The sequence below is a fragment of the Amblyomma maculatum genome, chromosome 2, assembly GCF_055883805.1.
Source record: "Amblyomma maculatum isolate TAMU_Amacu chromosome 2, ASM5588380v1, whole genome shotgun sequence".
NCBI lineage: Eukaryota > Metazoa > Arthropoda > Arachnida > Ixodida > Ixodidae > Amblyomma > Amblyomma maculatum.
The window spans coordinates 135,836,025-135,860,914 of NC_139345.1; the positions used below are offsets into that span (position 1 = coordinate 135,836,025).

Genomic DNA, 24,890 nt, shown 5'->3' on the forward strand with positions numbered 1-24,890 from the left:
TACGGAATATTTTACATTCTTTCTAGATTGTACAGAGCCGAGAAAGCTGGAATGATGACTGCAGAATGCGCTGGGAGATGTAGGCACATTACAGGCATGCGAAATGCCTTTTCCAAACTCCAAAGGCGCGTTCCGATTTCTAACGTGTCAGTATGTGGGCCCAGCTTGATGCCTGCATGAATAAGAAAACTGCATTTACGTACGGAAACATAGTATAAGCAAAGCAAAATCATGATCAATAAAGTTTTTTTGCAGTACATCTGGTGCTATTATTCAATAACATGGTGACACATACCTTGCCTCTGGACTCCCAGGGGCTCCTGGTTTGACTAGGGGGGACATCAGGAGGTGGAAGTATACGTATCCTGAGTGACCAAGCAATATCCCAGACAGTCTCTGATGCTCGTACAGCACGCGCGCACGACTCTTGTTAAATATGCGGCTGTCGTGTACTGATCCCGGCCAGCTTGCTAACAGGTCGAAGAACTGTAGCCTGCCTCCTGTGGAAGCCAGGAAGGTATGCATAATAAGTGATCCGTAACCATGATGCTCAACTGCTGAAGAGACTCTGCACATAGTGGATATTAGGAGTCACAGATTGGTAAGAGTGTTGACTAGAGTTTTGTGCGAACTGACCCAAAACCTCCCATTATTGAAATATGCGTATTGTTCTGAAAACTGTATTCTGGCAACTTTCAGTTTGAGTATTTTAACTGCCTCCAGCCCGTCTGCGCTAGAAGTATAAAATGTATAAGCATAAAATAAAGTTTTAGGCTGATACAGTGCACCTTTAGAAGCTGGTCAACTTTTCCATTTCACGAGTATGAAAAACGTATTTCCACACAGGACATCACAAAGTTTATTTATTGGTGGTAAGTAGCCTATCAGTTTTGAATAACCTCTGAAATGATTTCTCATTGTGCATATTCTTTAGCTAATGTGACGTACTATGGCAGCAACCAGAACACTATACAAGCCTAATCAGTGAGTTCAGGAAAAAGTTCGTGATAAAAAGCTGTCATAAATTTCAAGTACGTACTCTATCGCATATTTATTCGCCTTCGCTGAATAAACCACGACGGCAGAAGTTTTTTTGTTCAATTTCAATCGCGCTCACAGGACGAAATGAAACTTACCAGTACAATAATAGAGAAGTGCCCCTTTCGGTTCCTGTGCATTTCTCCTTTTCGTCCACTCGGTCACATGATCCGAATGTGGGTGCAATCAATGCACCCTGTTTCATCAAGGGAAGCAGGCGATCGCGTGAAATTCACGCATGGCACAGTCAAATGTCTATAGAAATTTTATCACGCGCGCGAAGAAAGACCTCATGATTAGCAGCGAAATGTGGTCTACGACTCGGCAGACCATTGGCTGAGAGCCATTCTTTAGGTCGCCCGCTGCCGCCTCGAATGTTTTCCGAGCCGTAGAAGCAAAGTGGAACTAAAAGCAGCAACATCGGCGATAACGGCAAAGCTGAGTTTGTCTCGGTTCCGGCCAAGTGGAAGTCACTGGAGAATCTGCTTGACCGACTCCTTAGTGAAGCAGTAACGGAGCAAACATTCGTGGTCTGCGAAGTGCTCGAGAGGGTTCAGGCGGTCACGTAATAGCCGCCATGCACTTGGCCATCTGGCATTCTTGCTGGATGCAGAATTTCATCAAATTCTAAAACGGACTTGATGAACTCCGCGAACGAGCAACCAGCAATCATGTTAGGAAACTGGAAGAGCTCTCGTGGAAGCGCTACCACTATCTCGAACGTTTGAGTGCAAGCTCAAACCCGCTACTCAAATCGAGCGCTGCTCCAGCCGAGGTTGGTCTATGAAATGCAAAACTGACTTCGAGAAGCACTTGGAGTGGAGTTTTGGGTCGAGGGGTGTTTTTTAATTCCACGGTAGCGCACCCCTTAAATTGTTTATCGCGTCTGGTGGCGCAAAGTGTTGGAGAGCTCCTAAAGAGCTCATGATACTAATATAGTCTGCAACGTCTCTCGTGAACAATGCACTGCATTGCATCTTACCTTGTCCACTGGGTGATTCTTGATGACCGACACGGACTCCGCCGTTACTATTTCCGTGTAATATTTGCCAGTATCGCTGTTTGCGACAGTTAGGTTTCTTCTGAAGTCCAACCCGTAATCAGTGAGTTTATGGAACTAAAGGAAAAAAATGAAATGGTCTTAGGACAGCAATACCTGCGCCCTCCTGCACACAATTCAAGGACAATGTCCTTAGAAAATATAAGTGAGAAACGGCTACATTTTGAAGACGTGCTTTAATTGTAACATTCTCGAGCAATTGCGAAATGACTATGTTGTTCGAATTGCGCAATCTTTTCATGCGTTGCAAAATGTTGTTCAAGAGCAAGGTTAGCCTTTAAAAGCAAATCGTTTTCTCTGCTACCAAAGAGCAGTCAAGATTGCCTGTGAAAATTAATGGGGTGCATTTTTTTCACCATATATATGAAGAAACTGCGAGCTTCCCTAAATGGGATGTAGTTGATATATTTTCATTTAACTTTATTATTTAATATTAACACGTGTGAAATTGCACTCATACACACCTTGACTTGTAGAAAAGTGTAAAGAATTTTCTTTCTGGTTGTCTTAAGCTACATGAATAATTTTGTATCACTTGTATACAGGATATTTGTTCAGGTCTAGCAGGAGAGTGTAAAATTATTTTTAAATGCTTAAGACAGTATTTTTTTTTATAGGGGCATCAACAAGTGGATCGAGTTCCCTGGAAATCGTTTACCCATCCTGAGCTACAAATTTGTAATGTAAAAGGCGCCCATTTTGCGTTCATTTATAAATTTAGAACTTCGATGGGAACAACTTCATGACTGCTCCCAGACATGCCGATGTGCAAAAAAGCAGCTATTTGTCTCGTTCTTCTTTTATCAGAACTTTTCTAGAGTATGTTCGCATAGAGGACTGCAAACACAGAATTTTATTAAAAAAAAACGTTTTCGACTATTTTACTGGATTACGACTACGCATATTTCTTTTCAACCAAACGAGCTTAGCGCAAGGCAGCCTCAGATCACCTAGGGCAGCAATAGGATGACTCACCGCAGGAACCCGGTGGCTATAGTAATCCACACCTCCTCCCCAGTTGCCCACATGGCTCACAAAACCTCTTTTGGTGGGTGTGTACTCTGATTTGTAAAACCCCAGGTGCCACTAAAAGAGGCAATGAAACGTATGAGTTCGCAGACAGCGCAAATATACAACAATGTTATCAACGCTTTTCCATTAACGCAGAACTTCACCGAAGCAAGGACTACAACTACAAGTTCCAAAGCCTTCAAAGCAGAGGCGGAAAGTGTATAATAATGTACTCTTGTTATTGCAGGAATATTGGTAAGCGCGTCGTTCTTGATTTCGTAAGTTTGTCGTCATGTTTCCTTTTGACAGTATTTTATCGATAAATTGCTTTTTTCGACACAGAATTGTATGTTAAATCACGAACATACCACAATATTACGCGAACGATTCAGCGAAGAGAAGAAACAGCACTGGACTGCTGGCGGCAGCGAAATTTCAAAGCCTGAATTCTATGTGCTGATTTTGCGACTATAGATGCCCCGTTATATTTAAACATATTTTGTAATTTTCATTCATTTTTATTTTAATCCTTTGTATGCTTTATTTTTTGCCGCGGCGTTCTTCAGTATCCTTGTGCTGAACAGGGGGAATTAGGGCTCGTTCGCAGGGTATCATGTAGGGTAATGCTAAGAGCTCTCGGCTACTACGCAGAGAAGGGTGGATCGAGCCTTCAGGTGGACAGGATTTTTTTTTGTGATTGAAAGTCCTTGATGGCACGCTCTGTTTATACGTTCTCTCCACAGTTCCTGCGCATGGCACTCACGACGAGCGAAACCCTTTCACCTTAATAGCACGCATATATAGCGCTCCCCCTAATTTCCTATTAAAATCAAGCTCTCAAACTACGTTTCTCAAAGCAGTGAATGCGTTGGTGGCCCGTACAAGTTAAAAGTTCAGATTCCATGCTGCAAATACAGGATGGAACGCAAGTGTTCTCAACAATTACGCACCTTTCCAAAGATGTACGACGTATAACCTAGGTCGTTGAGCCACTGGGGAAGGATCTTCAGGTCCAGTGGTAGCCCTCTGGGCTCCGCATTTAAGATTACAAAGTGCTGCAGGCCTAGGAAGATATTTAGTACCAGATTGTCAAATGTTTTCAGTGGCTAAGGTGGTCAAGTGGTTGTGAATGAACAGACAGGTGAAAATTTTCAATCTTTTTAGATTTTTCATTGAGATGTCAGCGAATATATACGTTTTAGGCATATCCTACAGAAAAGGAAAATTATTGCAGAAAAAAATATGGTAGTTTCTTCGAATATAGCCTGCTGGTGCGGTGAAGAACGCGTGAGAAATGACGAAAATTGAACTCAAGCACAATAAGGGTCCTACCCTTTTAGAGCCAGTAACAAGCCTTTCATTTTCTGCAGACGCAAGTGAAGAGAAAACAATATATACCACAAATTACTGTAGAGGAATGTTACAAATGTTAGCCAAAATGAAAGGTGCCAAACTTTCCCATCGATGCTTTACGCAAAAGCTTGCATTTGTTTCTTGTCATCCCGCGCGCATTTATATTTATTAAGGCAATAATTACTCAGTGACATCCACCCAAGCGCAGCCATATGACTATACACCTATGCAGAAAAGCTATGCACCCTTCTGAGAAAATTCGTGGAAAAATTCGTCCTAATTCGGGGAGTGAACCCGGCACCACCGCCTTTTCGGGGCAGTCACTCTACCGACTGAGCTAACTAGGACGGCCAGCAGATCAGATGATATGGCGATACCAAATTGATCTATAACTCGAAGTGGGAATGTTGTTGGTCAAATATTTAAGGGAACCCCCAAGATGGAGTACATTTCTAATAAGGGAGTAATTACTTAGTGACACCCGACCAAGCGCAGCCAACCTTCCGATCTGCTAGCCGTCAATTGTATTTCAAGGATCACTTGTATTTGAATATTATTTTCTTGCATGAGATCTGCATTTGGCCCTCCAGTCCGCGTAGGCCATTTGTACGTGAAAAGCGAATTATCCAAACTTTTATTCTTATAATACCAGGCAGTGCTGGTAGAATTTCTTTATGATAACCCAGCTAATGAAAATGTTGTCATTTCTGATAGCTACATTATTATAATTAGTAATGATGTTGAATTTTCTGGCGCACCCTACTGTAAAGAAAGAGCATTAAATGAGGAATCTAGTATATTATTATTGCTTAAGCAATACTCTTTATGAACGATCCCGATGCTCTTTCTCGCTGCCACTTTCCCGATTGAAATCGCCAACCTTTTAACATTCACACTCCCCGGCATCGCTTCAGTTAAGAGGTAGGCCTTCAGCTCAGAGAACGGACGCCTGGGTTGCGTCTATGCTTGATTTCTACTCCGACCCTACGGTGGATTCTCCATCACGTGGTCTCCACGACGAGGCTTCTCACTTCGTTATTTATGCCAATCTCCTTGATCGCCGCAACTTCAGCGTATATCGGCTCAAGTGTTTTGTGGCTAGTCTCGTCTTTTACGTTCGGAAGTATGTGATTACTTCCACGCTAACCCACAATGGCAGGCACGCAGAAGCCTTCCAGACAAACAACCAAATCATGGCCGGGCTGCCTACCCACCGGCATCCGGCATCGCATGTATATATATTCATATACGCAGATGACAATGCTCTGTATAAGCATTTCTGCAAGGCGATTTGACGGGGATGAGCATCTTTGTGCGGCCCAGGTCTCTCGCTCAGCGCGGACACATCCGTCGTAACAGCCTGTGTTCCGAGCTCGCGCAAGTGACCACCGCCTCTCAAAGTGGACGGTACCCTTTTGCCGTGGCGACATTCGGTGCGGTATCTAGAGCTGGACATGACCAGAGCCTTTCCTTCCGACCCGCGGCGACTAAAGCCTGTCTAGAGATGAAGAAAACCACCGCCGGCGTAAACAGGCTCACTTCTCGCGTCCAGGGCATCTATCAGCAATGTCGCGATGCTGCTGTACAACTTCGCGGCTGTGGGGGTCATTCTCTACGTGTGACCGCTCGCCACCAGGCGCAAACCATGGTGGGGGAAGCTCGAGGTTGAGCATCGCAAGGCGCTCTGCATTTTCCTCGGCCTTCTTTAGAACTCTCAATGTGCAGCTACTTTGAGCGAGGCAGGCTCATGAGCGCAGCGGACGACGGTCCGCTTTTGCAGTGGTTGTGGCCAGATCGCCACTCGCGCATGGGAGCGGCGCTGCTCGAATATGAGCAGCTCAAAAGTATAACAGTGCCCTGGCCTGCAGCCACCATGGTTCATCGAGAGATTGTCGGCATCGCTGAGAAACACACCACACCGCTCACTGCAGTTCATCTCTGTGCATCTACGAGGAACTTCAAAACTCCTTGTTTGCACCGACGGCTCCGTGGCCAGAGATAGTTACTCGCTAGCGGCGGTAGTTACTATTCCCGCCCTGCAACTGCACGCGCCAATACTTGGTTCTTCAACCACGGAGAAGCTGCTGGGTCTACGCCTATGTCTGGATCAACTTCTTGAACTCACTCCCCAGCCACCCAGGTGTGCAGTGCTATGCATCTCCCCACCCTCAGCTGCCTTCGAACCACCGGCCGGGGAATGCTGCTGCTGTGAGAGATAAGTGCGCTCCTCGAGCGCTTGGCGGAGTGCGGCGGCGCTATACGGGCAGAGTGGAACCCCGGTCACGGCATCGAGGGCAATAACGCGCCGACAAACTCGTGACCGCAGCGCATGAACTCCCTCCGAGCGACGAGCTCCTCTCTTTGCAGGACGTGCATGCAGTAATAGACGACCACCTCCGGGCGCATCACCCTAATCCACGCATCGCATAAATGAGTGCATTCACACTGTCAGAGGCCGATCGCTGACTCTGCTGCAGCGCGCAATGGTCCTCCGTGCGCGTATTGGAGCTGTGGCCTCGGGAATGATGGATGCAATACGAACTCGCCACCAGGAACGTGTGCAACGGCTGCGGCGCGGTAAAAAACCTAGAACATCTACTGCATTGCGCTGCGCTAGCTGAACCATGCCACGAGTTGCTCGCGGTTACAGAGCGCAGGCGGTAATCCCTGACAGCGTGGCTGTGCTCCTGGGGCCGCCAGGTAGTGCGCGCGTCCGCGAGCGAACACACATGTGCCTGTGTGTAACATCGAACAGGTGGGCTTGATGTCCCACCTCTTTCACCTTGCAAGATAGTGTGCGCTCTGACCGAATGCTCTGCGTTTCTTATCTTGGACGATAACGGCCGATCGCCCCTCGTTGGCCGTCAATTTTTCAGTGTGTTGTGTGCGTGCGTTGTAACACTGACATGGACACAGCACGCACGCAGTTCGTGCCTCTGTATCTGGACATTTGTACCTCTGCACTAGGAGCTATTGGGGGGCCCGCCCGATATATCGTGTGCTCACTGACCTAAGAGATTTGCGTTGGCAGGTCTCTAGCCAGCTACTGTACATTGTGCTATAGTGTATATACTTAATTTATTTTTACCTATCCTGTCCTTTTTCCCTATCGATCACCTCTGACTTCGTCGACCGCTTCCTCACTAACCCTTTATTTCCGCCGCCCAAGTTCGGGTGCTTCACGTATCAGATAGCAGATACAAGGGCTGGTAGAAACCTTCTTTTGGATACATAATAAAATAACGTATTACTGCAACGTTTCTTCAAGTACATCAACTCGTGTTTTGCCTGCGAACGTCGCAACCTCCTGCCTACCTTTCTGCTGAGGCAGCCGATACTTTCTTTACCGGACCACTTGGACCGCGTAGTCAATAATATATATGGAATCCTTCCTTACAATGCCGATAGTAACCGTTATGCCATCGTGGCATTTGGCTACTTGAAGAGGTGTGCAAAAACCATCGTCCTTTCATCCTCCTCAGCGTCCGACGTAGCCTTCTTAAAGTTGCTGCAGCAATTCGTCTTTCCCCAGGACGCACTCGCGAACATCTAATTGAAGAGGACACGTTTCTTTTTCGGAAGTTTGACAAAGCTCTGTTCAGCAAGTGCAACATCATTTATCGAACCAGCGTCACCTTTCCATCAACAGATTAACAGCCTCACAGAAAGATTTAACAGTAATCGTGGTGATATGGGCTCCCTATCTACATCTCGTTCGACCACTCAAATTCGGATCTCATCCTTCTTTATATAACGTACGCCTACAATACCACAACACAGTCCACTACCGGCATCTCTCCGTCTTATCGTCTTCACCGCCACCGTCGCTCTACTTCTGCACTCGATACCAATCTCCCTTACCAGCTTGATGCATTTACGTCCAGTTTAGCAAGCTGCCCGACAAGCAGAGGAATGGCGCCAAATCGCTTGTTCCATCGCCCCTGACACCCAGTACCGCCAGAAATACCCCCGAGACAGCCATCAAACGACCCTGCACTTTACCTCTGGGAACCTCGTGTAGCTCTGAATTCTATCCTGTACTTCGGGTCTCTCGTCAAAACTTCCTGCCATGTTCCTTGGAGTTTACCGAGTCGCGGAGCCTCGCTTGTTACATAATGAAACCTCTGAAGCCCTCTTCCAATTATCACCACCGATGCCTCGAGACCGATGCCTAAAGCCTTCAACGGCCCTGGCATCTCAGCTCTGCCGTAACTCACAAGGATGACTCCTCTTGTCCCCGGAACCAATTGTAACATTGAATATGAACATCCTCTCGAAGACAAAGAACTTCTAAATATTCCAGTGAGCAGCGTTGTTATCCCTACGTATGTGATGTCGCGTCTGGACGTGTCTGCCTTCGAACCGCTATAGTCATTGCCTCTTCGGTACCAGTGCCTTCCAATAAACCCTCCTCTTACAAAGGCAATTTCTGAAAGCTGCAGGTTTACCTAGGCTCTTTGTTTCGATTAACGCTTTATAAATCCAAGACATTGGTCTGTCATCCATGGCTTACGACGTTTTTTTATATTTCTCTGCCACTTTAGCTTTAAAACAGAAGTAACAGAGTCTAAAAACTGCCATAAGGTTTTCGTAGGCTTGTCCTGCATATGTGCACTTAAACAATGTGCATCAGCATATGTTTCAAAATTTGTTTTGGAAAGATTCTCGAGTTTTGAACTTATTTCTCGCTGCGTTTTCTCCAGTTTTCAATTTTCTCTACTTGAGAAACTAGGTTGCTTGTAAAACATAGGAAAACGATCATTACAGTTGTTCCGGACATTACACAGTCAAATCCTACCTTTCACTAGCCAGTATAAAAGGTTCTCAGAATGATGATTGATATTTATGTAGCTACAGTAATAATGTTGTGACAAAAAAAAAAAGAAGCATGTGAAATTTGGGAGTCGGCACTGTGTTTAATAGTACATCAATGTTGAAGTCGCCGCATTCTTTTCTTTTCTAAAAAGCTGACAAAACTGCTCATATTTCCATGAGGGAACGGTAAAGGACGATAAATTCCTTGGATTGATACAATATCGTTCAATCTCCATAAACCTAATATATATATGAAAATGATTGCTCAAAACGTAGGAATATTTCTCCGATAATAACTTATTTAGTAGAAACTTCTGTATCCAGGCAAGCTGGACACATCGTCTTCACACGTTCCACCGTGGTGGTGCACTGGCTAGAATTCTGGGCAGCTGTGCCCTAGGATGCGGAATCTAATCCCGGCCGCGCGCACGCTTTTCAATGGAGGCGAAAAACAAGGCGCCCGTGTGCTGTGCAATGCTTCCCCTGCGGCATCTCTCATAGCCTGGAATTACTTTGAGACGTTAAACTCCACAAACCAACAAACCGTCCTCACAAGGATCCCTTATTTCAATGGTCATTTAAATCTACCGAGTTCGCTGAGGAACAAAACGAGTTCATCTGCTCTCTTCCGCACGCTTCGGTAATTACAGTGCAGGATGGTGATACAGTTAATGCTAAGAGCGAAACGATATGTTTAGGTGCAGCCATTAAAAAAAAAGGTAGGAACACACAAAGAAGTTTCTCTGTGTTTACTTTATAGGGCCCGCACTGTGAATCCTTTCCAGATTAGCTTCAAAGTCAGTTCGTACAGCTTAAGAAAGTTCTGATTTACTTGCGCACACTTTGCCGTTTGTGATCCATGCAAAACGCCAGCTCATGACGTCTCCGCTGGCCAGTCACGCCTAGCAACTTTTTTTTTAATCTTTGATCGCAGATTCTCGTTTAGAACGGCCGATTCTTTCTCGGGAGATCACTTTCGTCTCATAAATAATTCCTTTCTAGATTTCCCAAGAGCGGCATTGTGCTTCGCACGACTACTAAAAACCTTCAGAATGGTTAGGCCAAGTGCACATCTCTTCTGCTGCTTATCAATGTCGCTATCAATGGTTGGTTTCTATTGGTGGTATTGTACTGTATTGTACCGGTATTGTACCGGATAGCAGACGGCCAGCATCGTCCACGGTTATTAACTCTCTGATTATGTCGCCAACCTTGGCGAGGACAGCAAATTGTTTTTATCTTCTTTTCGTAGAATCCCCTTGATTTCCGTGTTGTTAGAACATGCTGGAGCGAACCAACATGGCCAGGCACTAATTCATAGCAGGGTTGTGCGATGTCACATCCCCCAAGTGACATGGCCTCCTTGGTAGAAACTGTCACCTCATAATTCTCAATTCGGATGGAGGAGGATGAGGGCAATTCAGCTCTCCATGGTGCTTGCGTTCCATATAAGACAAGGAAACGCTTGGCCACACTGGCACATTCGTACAGCTTTGTTAAAGCGGGGCTTCAGACCTATTGCATGTAAAGTTTCACATAAATAGTACGTAGCTATTGAGTGCAAGGCACAAAATATGTGAGATAAACAATACCGTGAGATAACAAACATTTGCGAGATAAGAGATTAAAGGGTTACAGAAGGAGCGAGTTAAAAGTGAATATGAGGAAACGAGGTTTTACAGAGAAACCGGGGGCTGCGACCGTTAACTATATCGCTCCGTACCCTTCAAGGCGACAGCTTAGATCCCCTATTTGGCTTTGGGGTTTAACGTCCCAAAGCGACTCAGGCGTCTCTCATAGGCTCAGTCGCTTTGTGACGTTAAACCCCAAAACCAAAATCAAACCAACCACCCCAACATTTTCTGCATATCCGTTAAGAATACAGTCGCCACTACGCTTCGGGCTTGAAAGATAGTTAGGCGAATAATCTCCTCAACGTTGTAAAGTATCGCAAAACGTGGTGACGCTATTAGTGAATAACGCTTCAGCAGCATTCCTGAATTCTACATGTCATATCGTGCCAGGAAACATTTACTGCGTCTGATTCGCGCGCTCACAACCACCAAGTGCACTAATGGCAATTAATTCTTTGCAACATAGAAAGAGTAGTAAGATAACTTGTCACATAATCGTCTGAATTTTACCTGCAAAAATGCGAAGCATTTGTGACAACGAACGCATGGAACCTGCGACAAATGGCTGAAGCGTGACGTCGGGGTAATGCTGAATTTTTTTCTGACTCTGGCTACGCGTCGCTACATAGTTCACCACACCTAATTTACCAGAACATATGTGCTAAAGGCTTTTCTTTAGCAATAATTGCTCACGACTACAGCAATAAAGAGCATATTTGGGGAATACTCAAAATAGCATCAAAAACACACAACGCAGTAATTAAGAGCTGATTCAGAGTTTTGTCATGAAAGCGGCCGAATTCTGAGAAGCAATCTTACCTCACCTGTGTTTATAGGGTAACGGCCAGTCATGATGGCTGACCTGGTGGGGCTGCACAAAGGCTGGTAGTAGAGCCTACTGAAACGGACTCCATTCCATGCAAGCACGTCCATATTTGGTGTCCGAACTTCTGGGTTACCATGATAGCCGACGTCGCCCCAGCCCTTGGGTAGAAACAGGGCTACTGTTAGACATTATAGAAGTGAAAATGTTATACTGTGAACTCACGTTTATTCGGCCTCGTGAAAGAAAATGTCAGAATTAACACACAATAGTTCGAAATATCAAATGGGTCTGAAAGAACATTCGAAGACCGTTTGTATCACAGCAATTAATTTTATCTGACAAACCCCTACATGAAAGCGAGCTTCATTTCTGATAAATCACGAGTGCGAAACACTCTTCTTCCCAATTCCTTCCAGTTCATAGCTTGCACACGCTGTCAGAAACATTAATATATTGGTACTCTTCTTCCCAATTCCTTCCAGTTCATAGCTTGCACACGCTGTCAGAAACATTAATATATTGAAAACCAGTATTGCTGGAGCAACAAATTATTATATCAAAAGGGCCTGGCATGCTCATCTGCAGGTCGTTCCTGACGGCGTCGGTTTCAATCCAGTCGGCCAGCCTTGTCTGTGAGCCCGGTTTTAAGCTTGTTACAGCGATCTTCCAAACCTTGTGGTAATTGAGAGCCCATTCGGCTGGTGGTTGAAGCGCTCGAAAAGCTTGTTAAAACGCTTGCTGGCAAGGGAAAATTTGGGTTGACGACTAGTCAAGGGAGATAAGTGACAGCAGAGCTTCGAGGAAAGGGTGCGGGCTGAAAGGTTTCTCCATGTTATATATTGTGATTTTGTTAGGGATGGGTGCGGTACAGTTTAGTGAAGTGTACAGCGCTGTACTGTACTGTATCTTCTCTGTACATGGTCAGCCGATCGCAGTGCGACACCGCAACAGAAAACGGTCCCGTAATATTTGAAGATGGTTTACCGTACAAGTGACGTGGGAAAGCATTTCAGTGAAGTGTGACGTCCTGTCAAATTTCGCATTTTCCAACGCAGGCCTTAAGCGTTCCGGAAACAGCACGTAGGTACACGCAAGCGCTTTATTAGTAAGTGTTAGAACAGCGTAACGTCAACCTTATTTAAAAGTCTAAAGATGGAAGGGCCCAGCAGCATCCAAAACGGCGCGATGGCGGGATGTGTATCGTCATAGCGAGAATATAACAAAGCCTGTACATCACGTTCTTTCCCAGCAGTAAACGTCACAACTCCGGATGAGTGATAAAGGGCCACCTAATGAAACTTCTCGAACGGACATGAGTAAAATGGGGAGGGGACACCACGTAACTAGACTCATATTTGCGCTTGCAGATTTCTTTGCTGGCACTTTATCGTCCACCTAGAGTCGTGACGTAGGCTGCCGAAGTGATTTGGCCTTCTCAAAATCTCGGTGGTGACGTGGGCATGCCGGATCGCAGCTGTTGAATGGCATCAAGTTCATAAAATCGAAATTGTAACTACGCGACCCATCTTAAATTCAAAAATGGGGAAATCCTGATCGAACCCGTCTGTCATAAGGCGAACTAAGAGCGGGTAAATTGCTGTCTCATGCAATTCACATTCAGGGCGGTCTATATTGATGTTAGCTGGCTAGGCAGTTGGTACCTCAACGAACCTCCCTTTAAAATTACCTGTAGTGTTGCCTTCCGTGCCCGAATTTACTAGCATCTCATTTACATAGGCGGCGGCCGGGACGTGCTCTCATAGTTCGAATTGTCCGAATTAGCGATGGCTTACATAACGAAGTTGTACTGTATTTACTGAATTTTCTCTCCAGTCTCTTTCAAACACAATATATTAAGCAGCCATACAATCCAAAATTTATACAGGTCATAGAGGAGCAATGTAAGAAATCAGTTTTATGTTGGATACATGTAATGCAGGGATGTAAACCTTAACGGCAGCGAACGAGTTATTTAGCAAGTAACCACCACTAAATCTCATCCAGATCATATAAAGAAAATATATATAGCTATGCAGAATCATTGTATTAGAAAAAAATTCCCGGTTTTGTGGCTCGAACTCCGGACCACAACCGAACCAACGCCGTCACTGTACAGGCTAGCCGTGCCGTCATACGCACGTGCTTAAATTTGTGTGAGCAGTGTCTCCAAGTATATTTTTTACACCAGTGTTGCAGCGCTGAGGTGGTCCTTTTTCATCTCTTTAGGCACGGCCACCGTTGAAAGCGGCGCATGTGACGCCATCGATGGGCATCCGCAACGAAGCGCGGGAGATACGCAATCTCGGACGCGGCAATACACGTCCTCACCCACGCAGCAAAGGACACCAAGCCACCACGAGACCGGTTCCTTAACAGCGTGAACATACAATTGCCCACGCATGCTTCCCACCTCTAAGACTCGATCCTCCTCACATCATGTCTATGTGAAGGTCACACGTGCTGATCACGGCTTCCAGAAGCTTCTAGGTCTCTCTAGCAGGACGGATGTGAGGAGCATCACTCGAGAGATGTGCGGTGTTTATGCTCTCTCCCAACAACCCTTATCTATTCAGCTAGGTTCGGCCGCGATAACTTCAGAGGGCGCCGAGCGACGATCGCTCGTTCTTAACAAAGCTCCGAAGGCGGCGACAGGCAAGCCCCGGTTTAGCGAAGTTGTGATAAGAGACAAGATAAGAGAGACAAGCTCATGTGTGATGTAGCTTGCTAGCACGCGGAGCTCCCCTTAGTTTTCAGGCAGCCTCTCTTGTGTGTATAGTCGCTTCACTTTATTTTGTATATAGCTTCTATATTTCGTGGTTTTATAATTTTAAAGTTATTTCGTCTGTTCCTTCAAGTCTGTCGTCCTTCGTTTGTCTGTGAGTCAACTGCACGTCACCTGCCAAATAGCCGAGTATTTCGAAGAGGTGCAAAAAAAAGAGCACAACGAACCTGATTTTACTATGGCGCATACACGATTTAATTTCAGTTGGAAATTCCACTGCTTTCCCATTCAAGTAAATTTGTAGCGGGATATTGTGCGGCTTACAGTAGCAGTGATGTGTTTATAACTGCAGGCCATTAATACTTCCGCAAGAAAAGGCATTGTCGTGATCCAGCAAGCAACGTGGTATCTTAGCTCTATTCTGAATGCTAACGCAGACAACTTCAGAAAAACAGTTCGGAAATCAAATACACTCATCTAATCACTTAGGTGAATCTGTGGATATGGCGTCCAACTGCTGATCCCGAGGAAGAGGTGTCTGCCCTGTCCATGGCGGTCGTGTTTCCATGAAAGGAAAAGCCGATGTCAGTACAAATTAAAGAACACCAAATTGTGAAAATTTCCGAAGCAAGCTTCTACGGCATCCTTCATAGCCTGAGTCGCTTTCACAAACATTAGGCACTACCAACCAAACCAAACAGAAATCTCCTGATTTCCAGAGAAAGGAAAGTTTCGAACAATCCTGGCATACTTTCTTGTCCCGCCTTAAAGGCAAACAGATTCTAAGGATTTTTTTCTTATTTGGACATAAATTTGGGCACTTCGAAGGTGAAATACAATATCAAAATTATTATTCCTCCACCGCTATGGATCGTCCTCCAATGCGAGCAAGCAGGGGGCGGAAAGTTTCGAGAGTAGACAGTGTCAGAAACGAATTTAGGCACTGTCTAGTTAATACGTTGCAGGCACACTATCCTCTAGTGCAGGCTGCGCCACCGCCTCGCCCACAACGATTTTTAACCAACTCAACACGCACTCCACCCATTTTCTCCCGCAGTTCTGTGCTGTGTGCTCTTGGCCTCTGGTTCTGTAATTATATTGTTCTGTAATTATAGTTGCAAAAACAAGCCTACTGTCACCCTTGAAAAAGGAGCAGCCTCGGAAACGTGGTCTTTTTTTAAAAAAACATTTGGTTGAATGTTATTCAAGATTCATCTGGACCCATTCGATGACACTGCCCACGAAAACAGTAGATTTTCGAAATATCCGAAATCTTGAGTGGTAGACGGATCCAACTATAGACACCGTGCGCCGCCTAGCCGTCATTTTGGGAAGTGTGGTCAGGAGGCTGTCTGCCGCGGCTTATGTGTCGCTGCGAAGGCAACTGTGTTCAGGGCTGCTACATTTTTGTTTTGTTTTTGCTTCCTACCTCTTGCCTATGGCTTTCGCAATAAATTGTAGCAGAAATAGTATTCAGTGGTGCACAAGCGAGAAAGTTCATGACACTGCCGGCCTCTCTCCCATTAGGGATAAACTAATTCATATTCACACCTGCTTCCCATACAGCGCTAAGTAGCTAGTGGCAACGCGGAGTTTACATTCACTGGAATTTTGTCACCGACCGACAAGTTACCTTAACACAGAAATTATCTGTCTTTTTTTCATTTTCACTATATTTATGAAATTTAGTCACACTTTTGTATTGCAAGAACCTATAATGCACATAAGCTGTGGCGACTCGACTAGACTATAACTGCCAACCATCATATTGGGTAGGAGCGCTTTCTGATATAAAGCTTCATTGGCCTAATTCATTCGAATTTGTTTTCGTGATGCGCAGATCTAGCAGAAAGCCATCACGACATCAGGCACGGGACATATGCGGTAAATCACTGCCGCTGACGTATTTCACGGCAAGTGAAGATGCAGTAAAATGTCTTCGGGACGCGAATTTACGTAAAGCAGTTATTAATACCGAAAACATTGGATTTACCATTGGGGCGAATATCCGGCATATCCTGAAACGTTGTGTCGTCAGAAGAAAAAAGGCTATGTGAGAAATCCACCGAGCACAAAAGACGTCAAGTAAGACATAACTGATAACATCAAAATGTGTCGACACACAGTTGTGATATCAATATCATTGCTAATTAGCCACTAATAATAATCCCAAGCCGTAAGCAACAATGGTTGCAACTAGCTCAAGGCACCGGCCAAACAACGGGAACATCTTGGCAAATCCCAGCCCAACATAGGACCTGAGTCCCCCTGTTTCCTCAATATTGGTGATGTCATTTCTGAGAGTACCAATGATGGCCCTGCCACTCATATCAACTACCAAGTTCATGACCCTTCCAATGATGGCACTCGTTATCGTTCTGCGTCCCCTTATGGCAGTGCCACTCCATTACACTGCCTTTGAGGGCACTAGTTTTTCACTGTTGCCCCCAAATTGGAACTGCCGCTTCATTACACTTCCAACAAAGGGTCTGACTGTGCACTGTTGCCCATATTGGCAATGCCATGCCATGACAGCCCCCTTGATGGCCGCCGCTAATGAACGTACCGTTAGTACCTGCTACGCCATTTCTACAATGTGGCAGTATTGGACCGTGCCTTGCTACTGATCCTTCAACATTCTTTTCAGTTACGGGGCAACGAGTGCATAATCCATAATAAGACTGATATGATGTTTAGTACGGTCGAAGCATATCTAATTGATGAGCCATAAGAGTTTTTTGATGTCTGTAATTGCATGCGACTGAAGCATAAATTACGTAACGCTAAAACATTAAGACTAATTCTAATCATTAAATGGCTTTTGAAAATATTCCAAGAATTCAAAGGTAAACCTCACACGCATTCGCGACCCCGTGAGAAATTAATTAAGCATGGCTCAGCCAAGCGGCTAATCAAGACATGCATGCTTTGTCGGAGCGGCGACAGGTATCAAATTAGTTGCCTTTGAATGATATCTACTCACAAACAAGCGAGTACTAGGAGAGCGTAACGTCTTCCAGTAAAGTTGGTATGCTTTCCTGGTGCCGGCATCTCGAGAATATCCCGAAAGTCTATCAATATAATGAATTGTTTCGACACCGCTCAAGCGACGTCTGTGTAATGAACCCAAACTTACGAGACTTAATATATTATGCAAGGCGATTGACTTAACGGCATATTGCGCAGTTTTATTGAGTAGAGGAAAGCGAAACAATGACATCGGAATCACATGTGGTGTCCATGCGAAATATGCGGTCCGTTTCATGAACGCAGGCAGCCATGTGTCAACTTCCACTCTCGGCTTACCTTGCTTCTAGTGGTAGCGCATACTATATCCTTGCATTTTGTGATGAACTGTTCTTACTCCTCCAGCCATTTACAATCTTGTAAATTCTTCTTTCCCGTGTTTAATATCTTTTTGCGGTATCTTGTGTATTTGCTGGTGCATTTACGTTTGCTTTCTTTACCTGTACTGGCCATAATATGGTGAAGTTTATTAAAAATGCATGGGATGGTTTCCAGTTGTATTTTAACTGTTTTTTGGCTCATTTTGTTATTTTGTAATGCAGTTGCAATGCAAACATGAATCGCTAACTTGATTGTACAGAGCTTCGCCCCACTCAGCTAGCCTATCCACGCATACCCGATGAGAGAAATGTTTCTGTGAAATAGTACAGAGGTATTTCATCTACAAAAAAAAAATAAATAGATTGACGATAGATGCTGGTTAGACTTTTGGTATCCTAGTTTGTGAAAAGCATGCATTCTATGTAAATAATGTTAATTATAGTTTTAGGTCTTTTGTTATTTTCGCTTAGCATTTTTACTCATACATGACAATGGGCCGCCGTTTTGAACAAGTAGATGACTGCTCTGAGCGTTTTTCAATAGGAAGTAGTGTTTATGGTACAAACCTGAGCTTGGATAATGAAAGGTGCAGTGAACGGACAGCAATAAGAAATAGGGTAGGGAGATAGAAATAAATAATGGTAAAGCCTGTACATTACAATGGCTTCTGACCACGCTCGTCACTGAGGTTGCGGCCGTACTTGTTGTCCAAAGTGAGGCGCTTGGGCGCGAGAACTTCCGGGAAGGTTTTCCTCCCAGTCGGGTTGAAGACACTTGCCAGCACGGGCGAAACCAGAAAAAAATAAGACACGCACGCAGTGCCCTTATTGCTACTGACAGCCTCCTCTCCCCTTCCCCCTAAGTCGCTTCTCCCTTCATGTTATTCCTGCCGGAACCCTTATTCTTGCCGGAATCCTTTCACAGAAGAGTGTTAGCGTCCCCCCTGCAAGGCGCTATTTCTTTGTCATTTACTTGCTGAGCTTTTTCAATCTGTGTACACGCCAAAGGTGAACTCCCCCTCGCCCTCTCGAACTTCTGTAAGTCTCATTGAGCACTGAGTCCCACTTTAGGATACATATCTTTTCTTTCTACAATATACGCTCTCGTCGTCCCCGCGCGATTTCTCATACGCTCCCGTAACGAGGCGAGGACGCTGTCCTCAAGACACACAACCACCTCAGAAAGAAAGCTAGCTTGCACGATGAAATAGGCAGCGGGCACTAGCTAGGAGCCGCCTCCTTCGCCTAACAAGACAGCCCCACCCTGCGAGCAGAGGGGAGAGTATTGCAGGTTCGCTCCAGCGCAGGCGGCATAGGTGACTGGGTAACGTAGGGAGAAATCGAAGACTTTGCAAAAGAAATCGGGTGGCGAAATGATTATTCCGGCGCGGCGATTTATGCCTTAGATGTTTAATTATTAGTTCTTGTATTTTACAAAGGACAGAGGAAATTTAAATGTGAGGCACGCTGTTTGAAGCATGACGCGTATAAAACGCGAGTGATGTGATGTTTGGCCCCTCTGGAAATTAATACTGCAAATTGAGCGCCTCCGACGATCAGCGCGCAGCCGCACTTCCCCTTAAAAAGAACACCTATAATAAATGGGCTCACAGTTCTGGGTGCTTTTAAAGGGTATTCGTTTGGCTATCGGCCAGCGCCATAACGATTACGTCATTTATCTTTTGACGGCGCGGCATAATCTCGATGCCTGAACGGCGCGGTACCCGAACTCCTTATGCGTGGTCGCCTGTAAACAATTTAAACAGTGATTTCGGCTAAAACTTCCCTGAATGAAACCTAAACTGTGTCTCTATTCAGTCAGAAACCCTGGGATGGTATCATTGAAAAAATGAAAATCATGCTGTGCCGCATACTTTACCGCAAAAGGCGTCGTGCCATAGTTTTCAGCATATTTATAGCCCGAGAATTCTAGAACTTTGTGAAGCCACCACAGTACTCCCGACCTTCTGAGGCTGTGTGCAGGACAGCAAGAACAACAAAAATGGCACGATTTTAAAGTTGACAAACTGATTCGGTGGCACGAGCGAAAGCGTTCTGCACAGGTGGAAGTTGATGCAGACGACGACGTGCAATGAACAGCGCGACAGTATGTTTCACTCTTCACACGGGGTGATCTGCTGAGGTGATATCTACAGGACAATCTATCCGCTTCCCACGAGAAATTACCGGACTCAAATTCCCTCATTTACGACAGCTTTTCCCATATGTGCTCGACAGAGCTTCGCACAAGATTTGTGGTAGGATTTGACCATGTTACGTCCAGTATAGCGCACTGAAATATGTAAACATGGTGCAGCTTTTGCGCAACTCATTCAACACAGGAAATTTTGATGACGAACTAGCCAAGTCTGGCATATTTACGCAGGTAAAAAAAATGTTCATCGGAGGAATTATTGGACATATAAGGAGAATAGCATGTATATGAAAAAAAGAAGAAATATCTACTAATCAACATCTGGCTAAGGTGAAATAAAACATTCCAAGTTGGCGCACAGCTAATTCCAGCTGAACTAAGACCGTCATAACATTCTTCAGACATTTCCACCACTGAAGATGTTTTCACCTTGGAGGAGACGAATGATAATACTTTGGGACAACCTAAACAAGAAGCAAGCATGCATGTTTCGAACAACTCCGTAAACTATTTCTTTTTTCCCACTCTCTCGACCTACCCCAGAAGTTTTCCAGCTGCTAATTTTGATCACGTACGATGGGCTCAGCAGCATGCTTCAGATAAAATCTGGCTCTGCCGCAGTCTTCCCCGCGTACCGTTGCTTCTGAAATCGGCAAATATTTGCTGAATAAGAACTAACTACGGCAGGTGCAACAAACGTATTTTTTATGGTAGACGCAGAGTGAGGCAGAAATTCTGAACAATTTTTTTCTAGAAAGTTTTTCATAATATAGCGATCTCCTGGAAATTGGTCTGAGTGTGGTTTCACAACACGGATGGGCCTCTTCCTTTGCCTTCGAAACAAGAACAACATGGTTGTAACCTTATATTTACTGATGTTTGGGGAGTAAAAATAGATCGATTTTGCGTAAGTTACATTCACAGCATCTATTCTCGTGGTTACCGAAAAGCGATGTACAAGCCGGAGGTAACGAACATTTACCGCAAGATGAGCCGCAGTCAAACGAATAGTGTAAGCTGTCAAACAAGATTCATAGAGAAATCTTGTGTTCATGCCTGCGGAATCGACAATACAACGATTTGTGTTTAAATTCGGCAGTCTTTGCTAACTGAGAATGTAGCAGCCTCCTCGCAGCAAACGGATTGCAGCCGTCTCGCACGCGCGGCCGGCAAGCGTATCCAGCAACACGTGGGCTGCTCGCCGTGAGTGGCGCTCCCATCCGCACCGGAGTTACGTTCTCCCGCTACCTACGGAGCCGTTCGCGACCTGCAGAAGTTGCAACCACATCATACACGCGGTAAAAAAATTAGTCTGGCATGCACGAAATCCTATGTGTTAGCACTAACCTTATTTTACCATTCTCTACGTTGAATGTGAGTATGTGGACTACACGCCGTTTATTTTTCATTTTTCTCGGCAGAAACAGACGCGGACGAAGGCACTATATTTCAAGAATTCTCATTGTAAAATGTTAAGCTTGATGTTGTGGGCAGAGCAATGCCAATCGAAAGATAAGAATTTTATTTTATGTTGTTCATTCAGAAGAGAAATTATAGGAGCGAGCGCATGCTCCTATAATAAACAGCTGCATGCCTCTACGTTAGGTATAGCAAACGACGTAGCAAATCCTGTGCGAAGAGGCCCAATGCGGCGAAATGTTTTTTATCTTTTTAAGGAATATCTTCGCTTAAGCGCTTGATCTGCCACAAGCGCTAGAAAAAGGTTCTTTTTTTTTTCTCTTGCTCAAACAGCGGCCACAATCGCTAGGCTTTTGTTTGCTTTTGAAACATTTTAAAATCAGTCCTTAAGTACAAGACAAAACGTTCATTTTGTTCTCATATAGTCGGTGTAGCGTTTAATTACAATTTTATCAAGATTCACTCATTTGAATTTATAGCGGATCAAATTTTCTCCAATTCTTCTTTTTTTCATTTTTTATCGTCCTATACCATCGCTTTCCGTAAGTGATGACCAATATGAGGCTGCTTAAAATATTTGATACATAGTTATCTGCAACCTTGTGGTTGAATATAGCTGAGCAACAAAACAGAAGCTTCCCATGGTTCATAACAAAGGCTGTCAAGCTGTTAAGGTCTAATTGTTTTCAAGGCGTTACAGTTAGTTGTCTGGCTAGTGCTAGTCCGCCGTTTCACCGCGATGTCGTGATTATCGCTCATCACAGCGGCTAAAGAGTGCTTAGTCTACAGATAAATATGTTCAAGAAATCTATTTTGGGTAATTAACTGCGGTTTTACTACTAGACTGATCAGCTCTATTACCAAGTATGAATCTTCATGCTTCATCTGCTTGTCTGTTTGAATTATAAACGTTGTTTCAGTATCCTACAGTTGTACTTTTGTTTTACTCTCGTTTTTACACTTGACATACTTTAAAAGCAGGGTGTATACCTTTTGCAATCCTAGGAATTATTCGCAAAACTACCGGGTTCGCTAGAGGAAGCTGTTTGTAGGAAAAACATGTAACCTGGTGCCGTGCTCCCACAAACCTATTGGATAAATAAACGTTTTTGCTAGAATTATTCTGCTTGCTTTTCTCACTGCACGTCTGATGACTGCCAGAGCACAAATAAGTCCAATTTTAGTATGAATTGCTGCTGGCAAGCGAAAACGCATGGCATAAAAATACTGCAGTCTTCATTAAAAGTTGATTTCTAGTGATAACAACAAATTACGCTAAACAGCCAAACCCCCTAATTTTAAAACAAGATGGGGCCTCAAACTGCATGCAGTAATTTCCTCCTGGTGTTTTAAAGAAAAAAACCAATGGTGTGCCATATTGGTAATGCCGGAGGATAGCCAGAATATTCTAATAAGCATAAAATACTGTCAGAACATCATAGGTCAATCACTGGCGATGACCATAAGGCGCCATTTTGGCAGATCATCAACGCTTTATTGGTCTGAATCTTGGGCGACGCCAGGAACAGGTAGTGTTTTCCCAAATGCCAAGTTAGGACCCACATTTTCACCAATTTGTTCCACTGTGTCACCACAATATGTTCCTTATTGGCGTGCTGTTTTGGATAGTTCGGAGCACAAAATAATACTATCGAATTACATTTCTGTTAGCTAAAGCGCAATAAAGCGATTTCTCAGTACTTACAAACAATTAAAGGATATCGTTTAAAACCAGATTTACCAGGAATTGACGTGAATCGCCGACATCAATAACATCAATGGAGTTAGGCATAAATTCCAGCGCTTTGGAAAACAGAACAAAAAGTTTGCAAAAACTGCAGAGAGCTTATAGCGAAATAAACAAGCATGTCTACATATCTGTGTTTCATTGAGCTCTTCCCCTTATCGCGAATATTTTTTTTCACCGGCAATTACCTTCCCCACAAACTTTTGTTCTGTAATGTACAGTCAGAAATAGAATAAGGCAGTAAAACGAGCACTCCTTACAATGTACACTTATAAAGCCCAAAAGATTTGTTTCACACCAAAAATATTTAGTGAAACTTATTTCTCTTAACATGGCCCGTAGACTGCGTTAAAACCATGTCAACGCGTCATTTGAAACTTCATTGAACTTCACCCTCAAGCATTTTCCTCGCACCAATACCTATGAATGTGACATAAGTGTATGTATAAATAAATGTTGAGCACTGTGCTATAAAAGCGAACGGTTAGCATCCTAACTCTACAACAGGTTGCTTTATCCAGTAATAGATACTTCTTTGTCTATACCTAAAAGGGAACAATAGCGAGCGCCTGACAATTCATTCATATGCTGCGAATCCTTAAGACACTTTTCGTATAAAAATGCAGCATACGAATAAAGTGACTCGTTAACAAAAAGCGTGATCCATCTGGATCATATCTTGTTTTACAGGAAGCGAAGTGGTGCTACTTTACAAAATGACAGTGTGAGAGAGCATATGCCCTGAAAGATCGCAGGGATATTGGTATATTTGTTAATGGTGCACTATACAGAACGTCAACGACACTGCATCAGACACAAAGGATTGGGAACGGAACTTCATTAACGGTTACGCTCTGCAACGATGGCTCGCTTTCTATAAGCTACACAAAGTGAAGCAGCTGGTTCCCTGAGAGAGCGTACGCAAACCAAGAGGTGCATTGTAGAAACCTCTTTCAAAGTGTATTATTTACATCGCAGTTTCTGCACCAAGAATGGCGAGAGGGATGCCTTGTTGAAGCGCATTTGTTTACGTGAACTATTTTATTCTTTTGCAATTCCGCACTTAAATAAAAGGAAAATAACGGTAAAGCACTGGTCTTGTATATTCACTATGTTAAAATAACATGAGGCTTGCTGTATCATCAATTTCATCCCTCTGTGGCGAGTATTTGCACTTTGCGTTTGCTGGATGATATCACCGATGCAACCTCTCCTGTGCCGCCCATTTGATAAAACCTTGCTAATTATCTGGCACCAAAAATCAGTTTAACGAGAACATAGTACATTACTTTTTGGGGGGTTGACACACACTGGTCAGAAGTACAGTTGCAAACATGCAAAAAATCTCTTACGACTGGTATTCTAGTCGAAATAACTTCATATCCAATCTCTACCTGTCTGCTCAGAGGAACCACGGCAGATATAAAGCTAATACATTTGTAAAGATAAATTACAGGTACATTAACATCAACAATAAAATAGCTAAAAAGTAAGATATATGGCCGTAAATTTCCGCACATTGTCAAGTGTCCGCACGCATGCAAAAGCAAAGCATTCGTACTTATGCACAACTGAATAAAGGTGTATCCCTTACAAGCCAGTAAGATATTTCATTTATGTTGTGGGTAGCTTTTGCAAATTTCCACCTGCAAAATAGACGCGGCGTATTGCTGCGCGTGCATTGTAGTGTTAACACGTGCTTTCACATCGCGCACCGTTCCCACGCTTGCGTCATTCTTCGCTTGTTTTGCGGCTATGCAACC

At 44.2% G+C, this 24,890-nt stretch overlaps 1 protein-coding gene across 1 annotated transcript in view; it reads right to left on the minus strand.

The window, feature by feature from the left end:
• LOC146199951 (arylsulfatase B-like) overlaps positions 1–24,890 on the minus strand; it is a 93,896-nt gene that overhangs the window by 60,086 nt on the left and 8,920 nt on the right. Inside the window, exons 2-5 of the mRNA XM_084592833.1 lie at positions 11,736–11,895; positions 4,060–4,172; positions 3,067–3,184; positions 2,021–2,145 (exon numbers count right to left, since the gene is read on the minus strand). Coding sequence (XP_084448959.1) covers positions 2,021–2,145; positions 3,067–3,184; positions 4,060–4,172; positions 11,736–11,895 — 516 coding nt within the window. The remainder of the gene's footprint in view (positions 1–2,020; positions 2,146–3,066; positions 3,185–4,059; positions 4,173–11,735; positions 11,896–24,890) is intronic.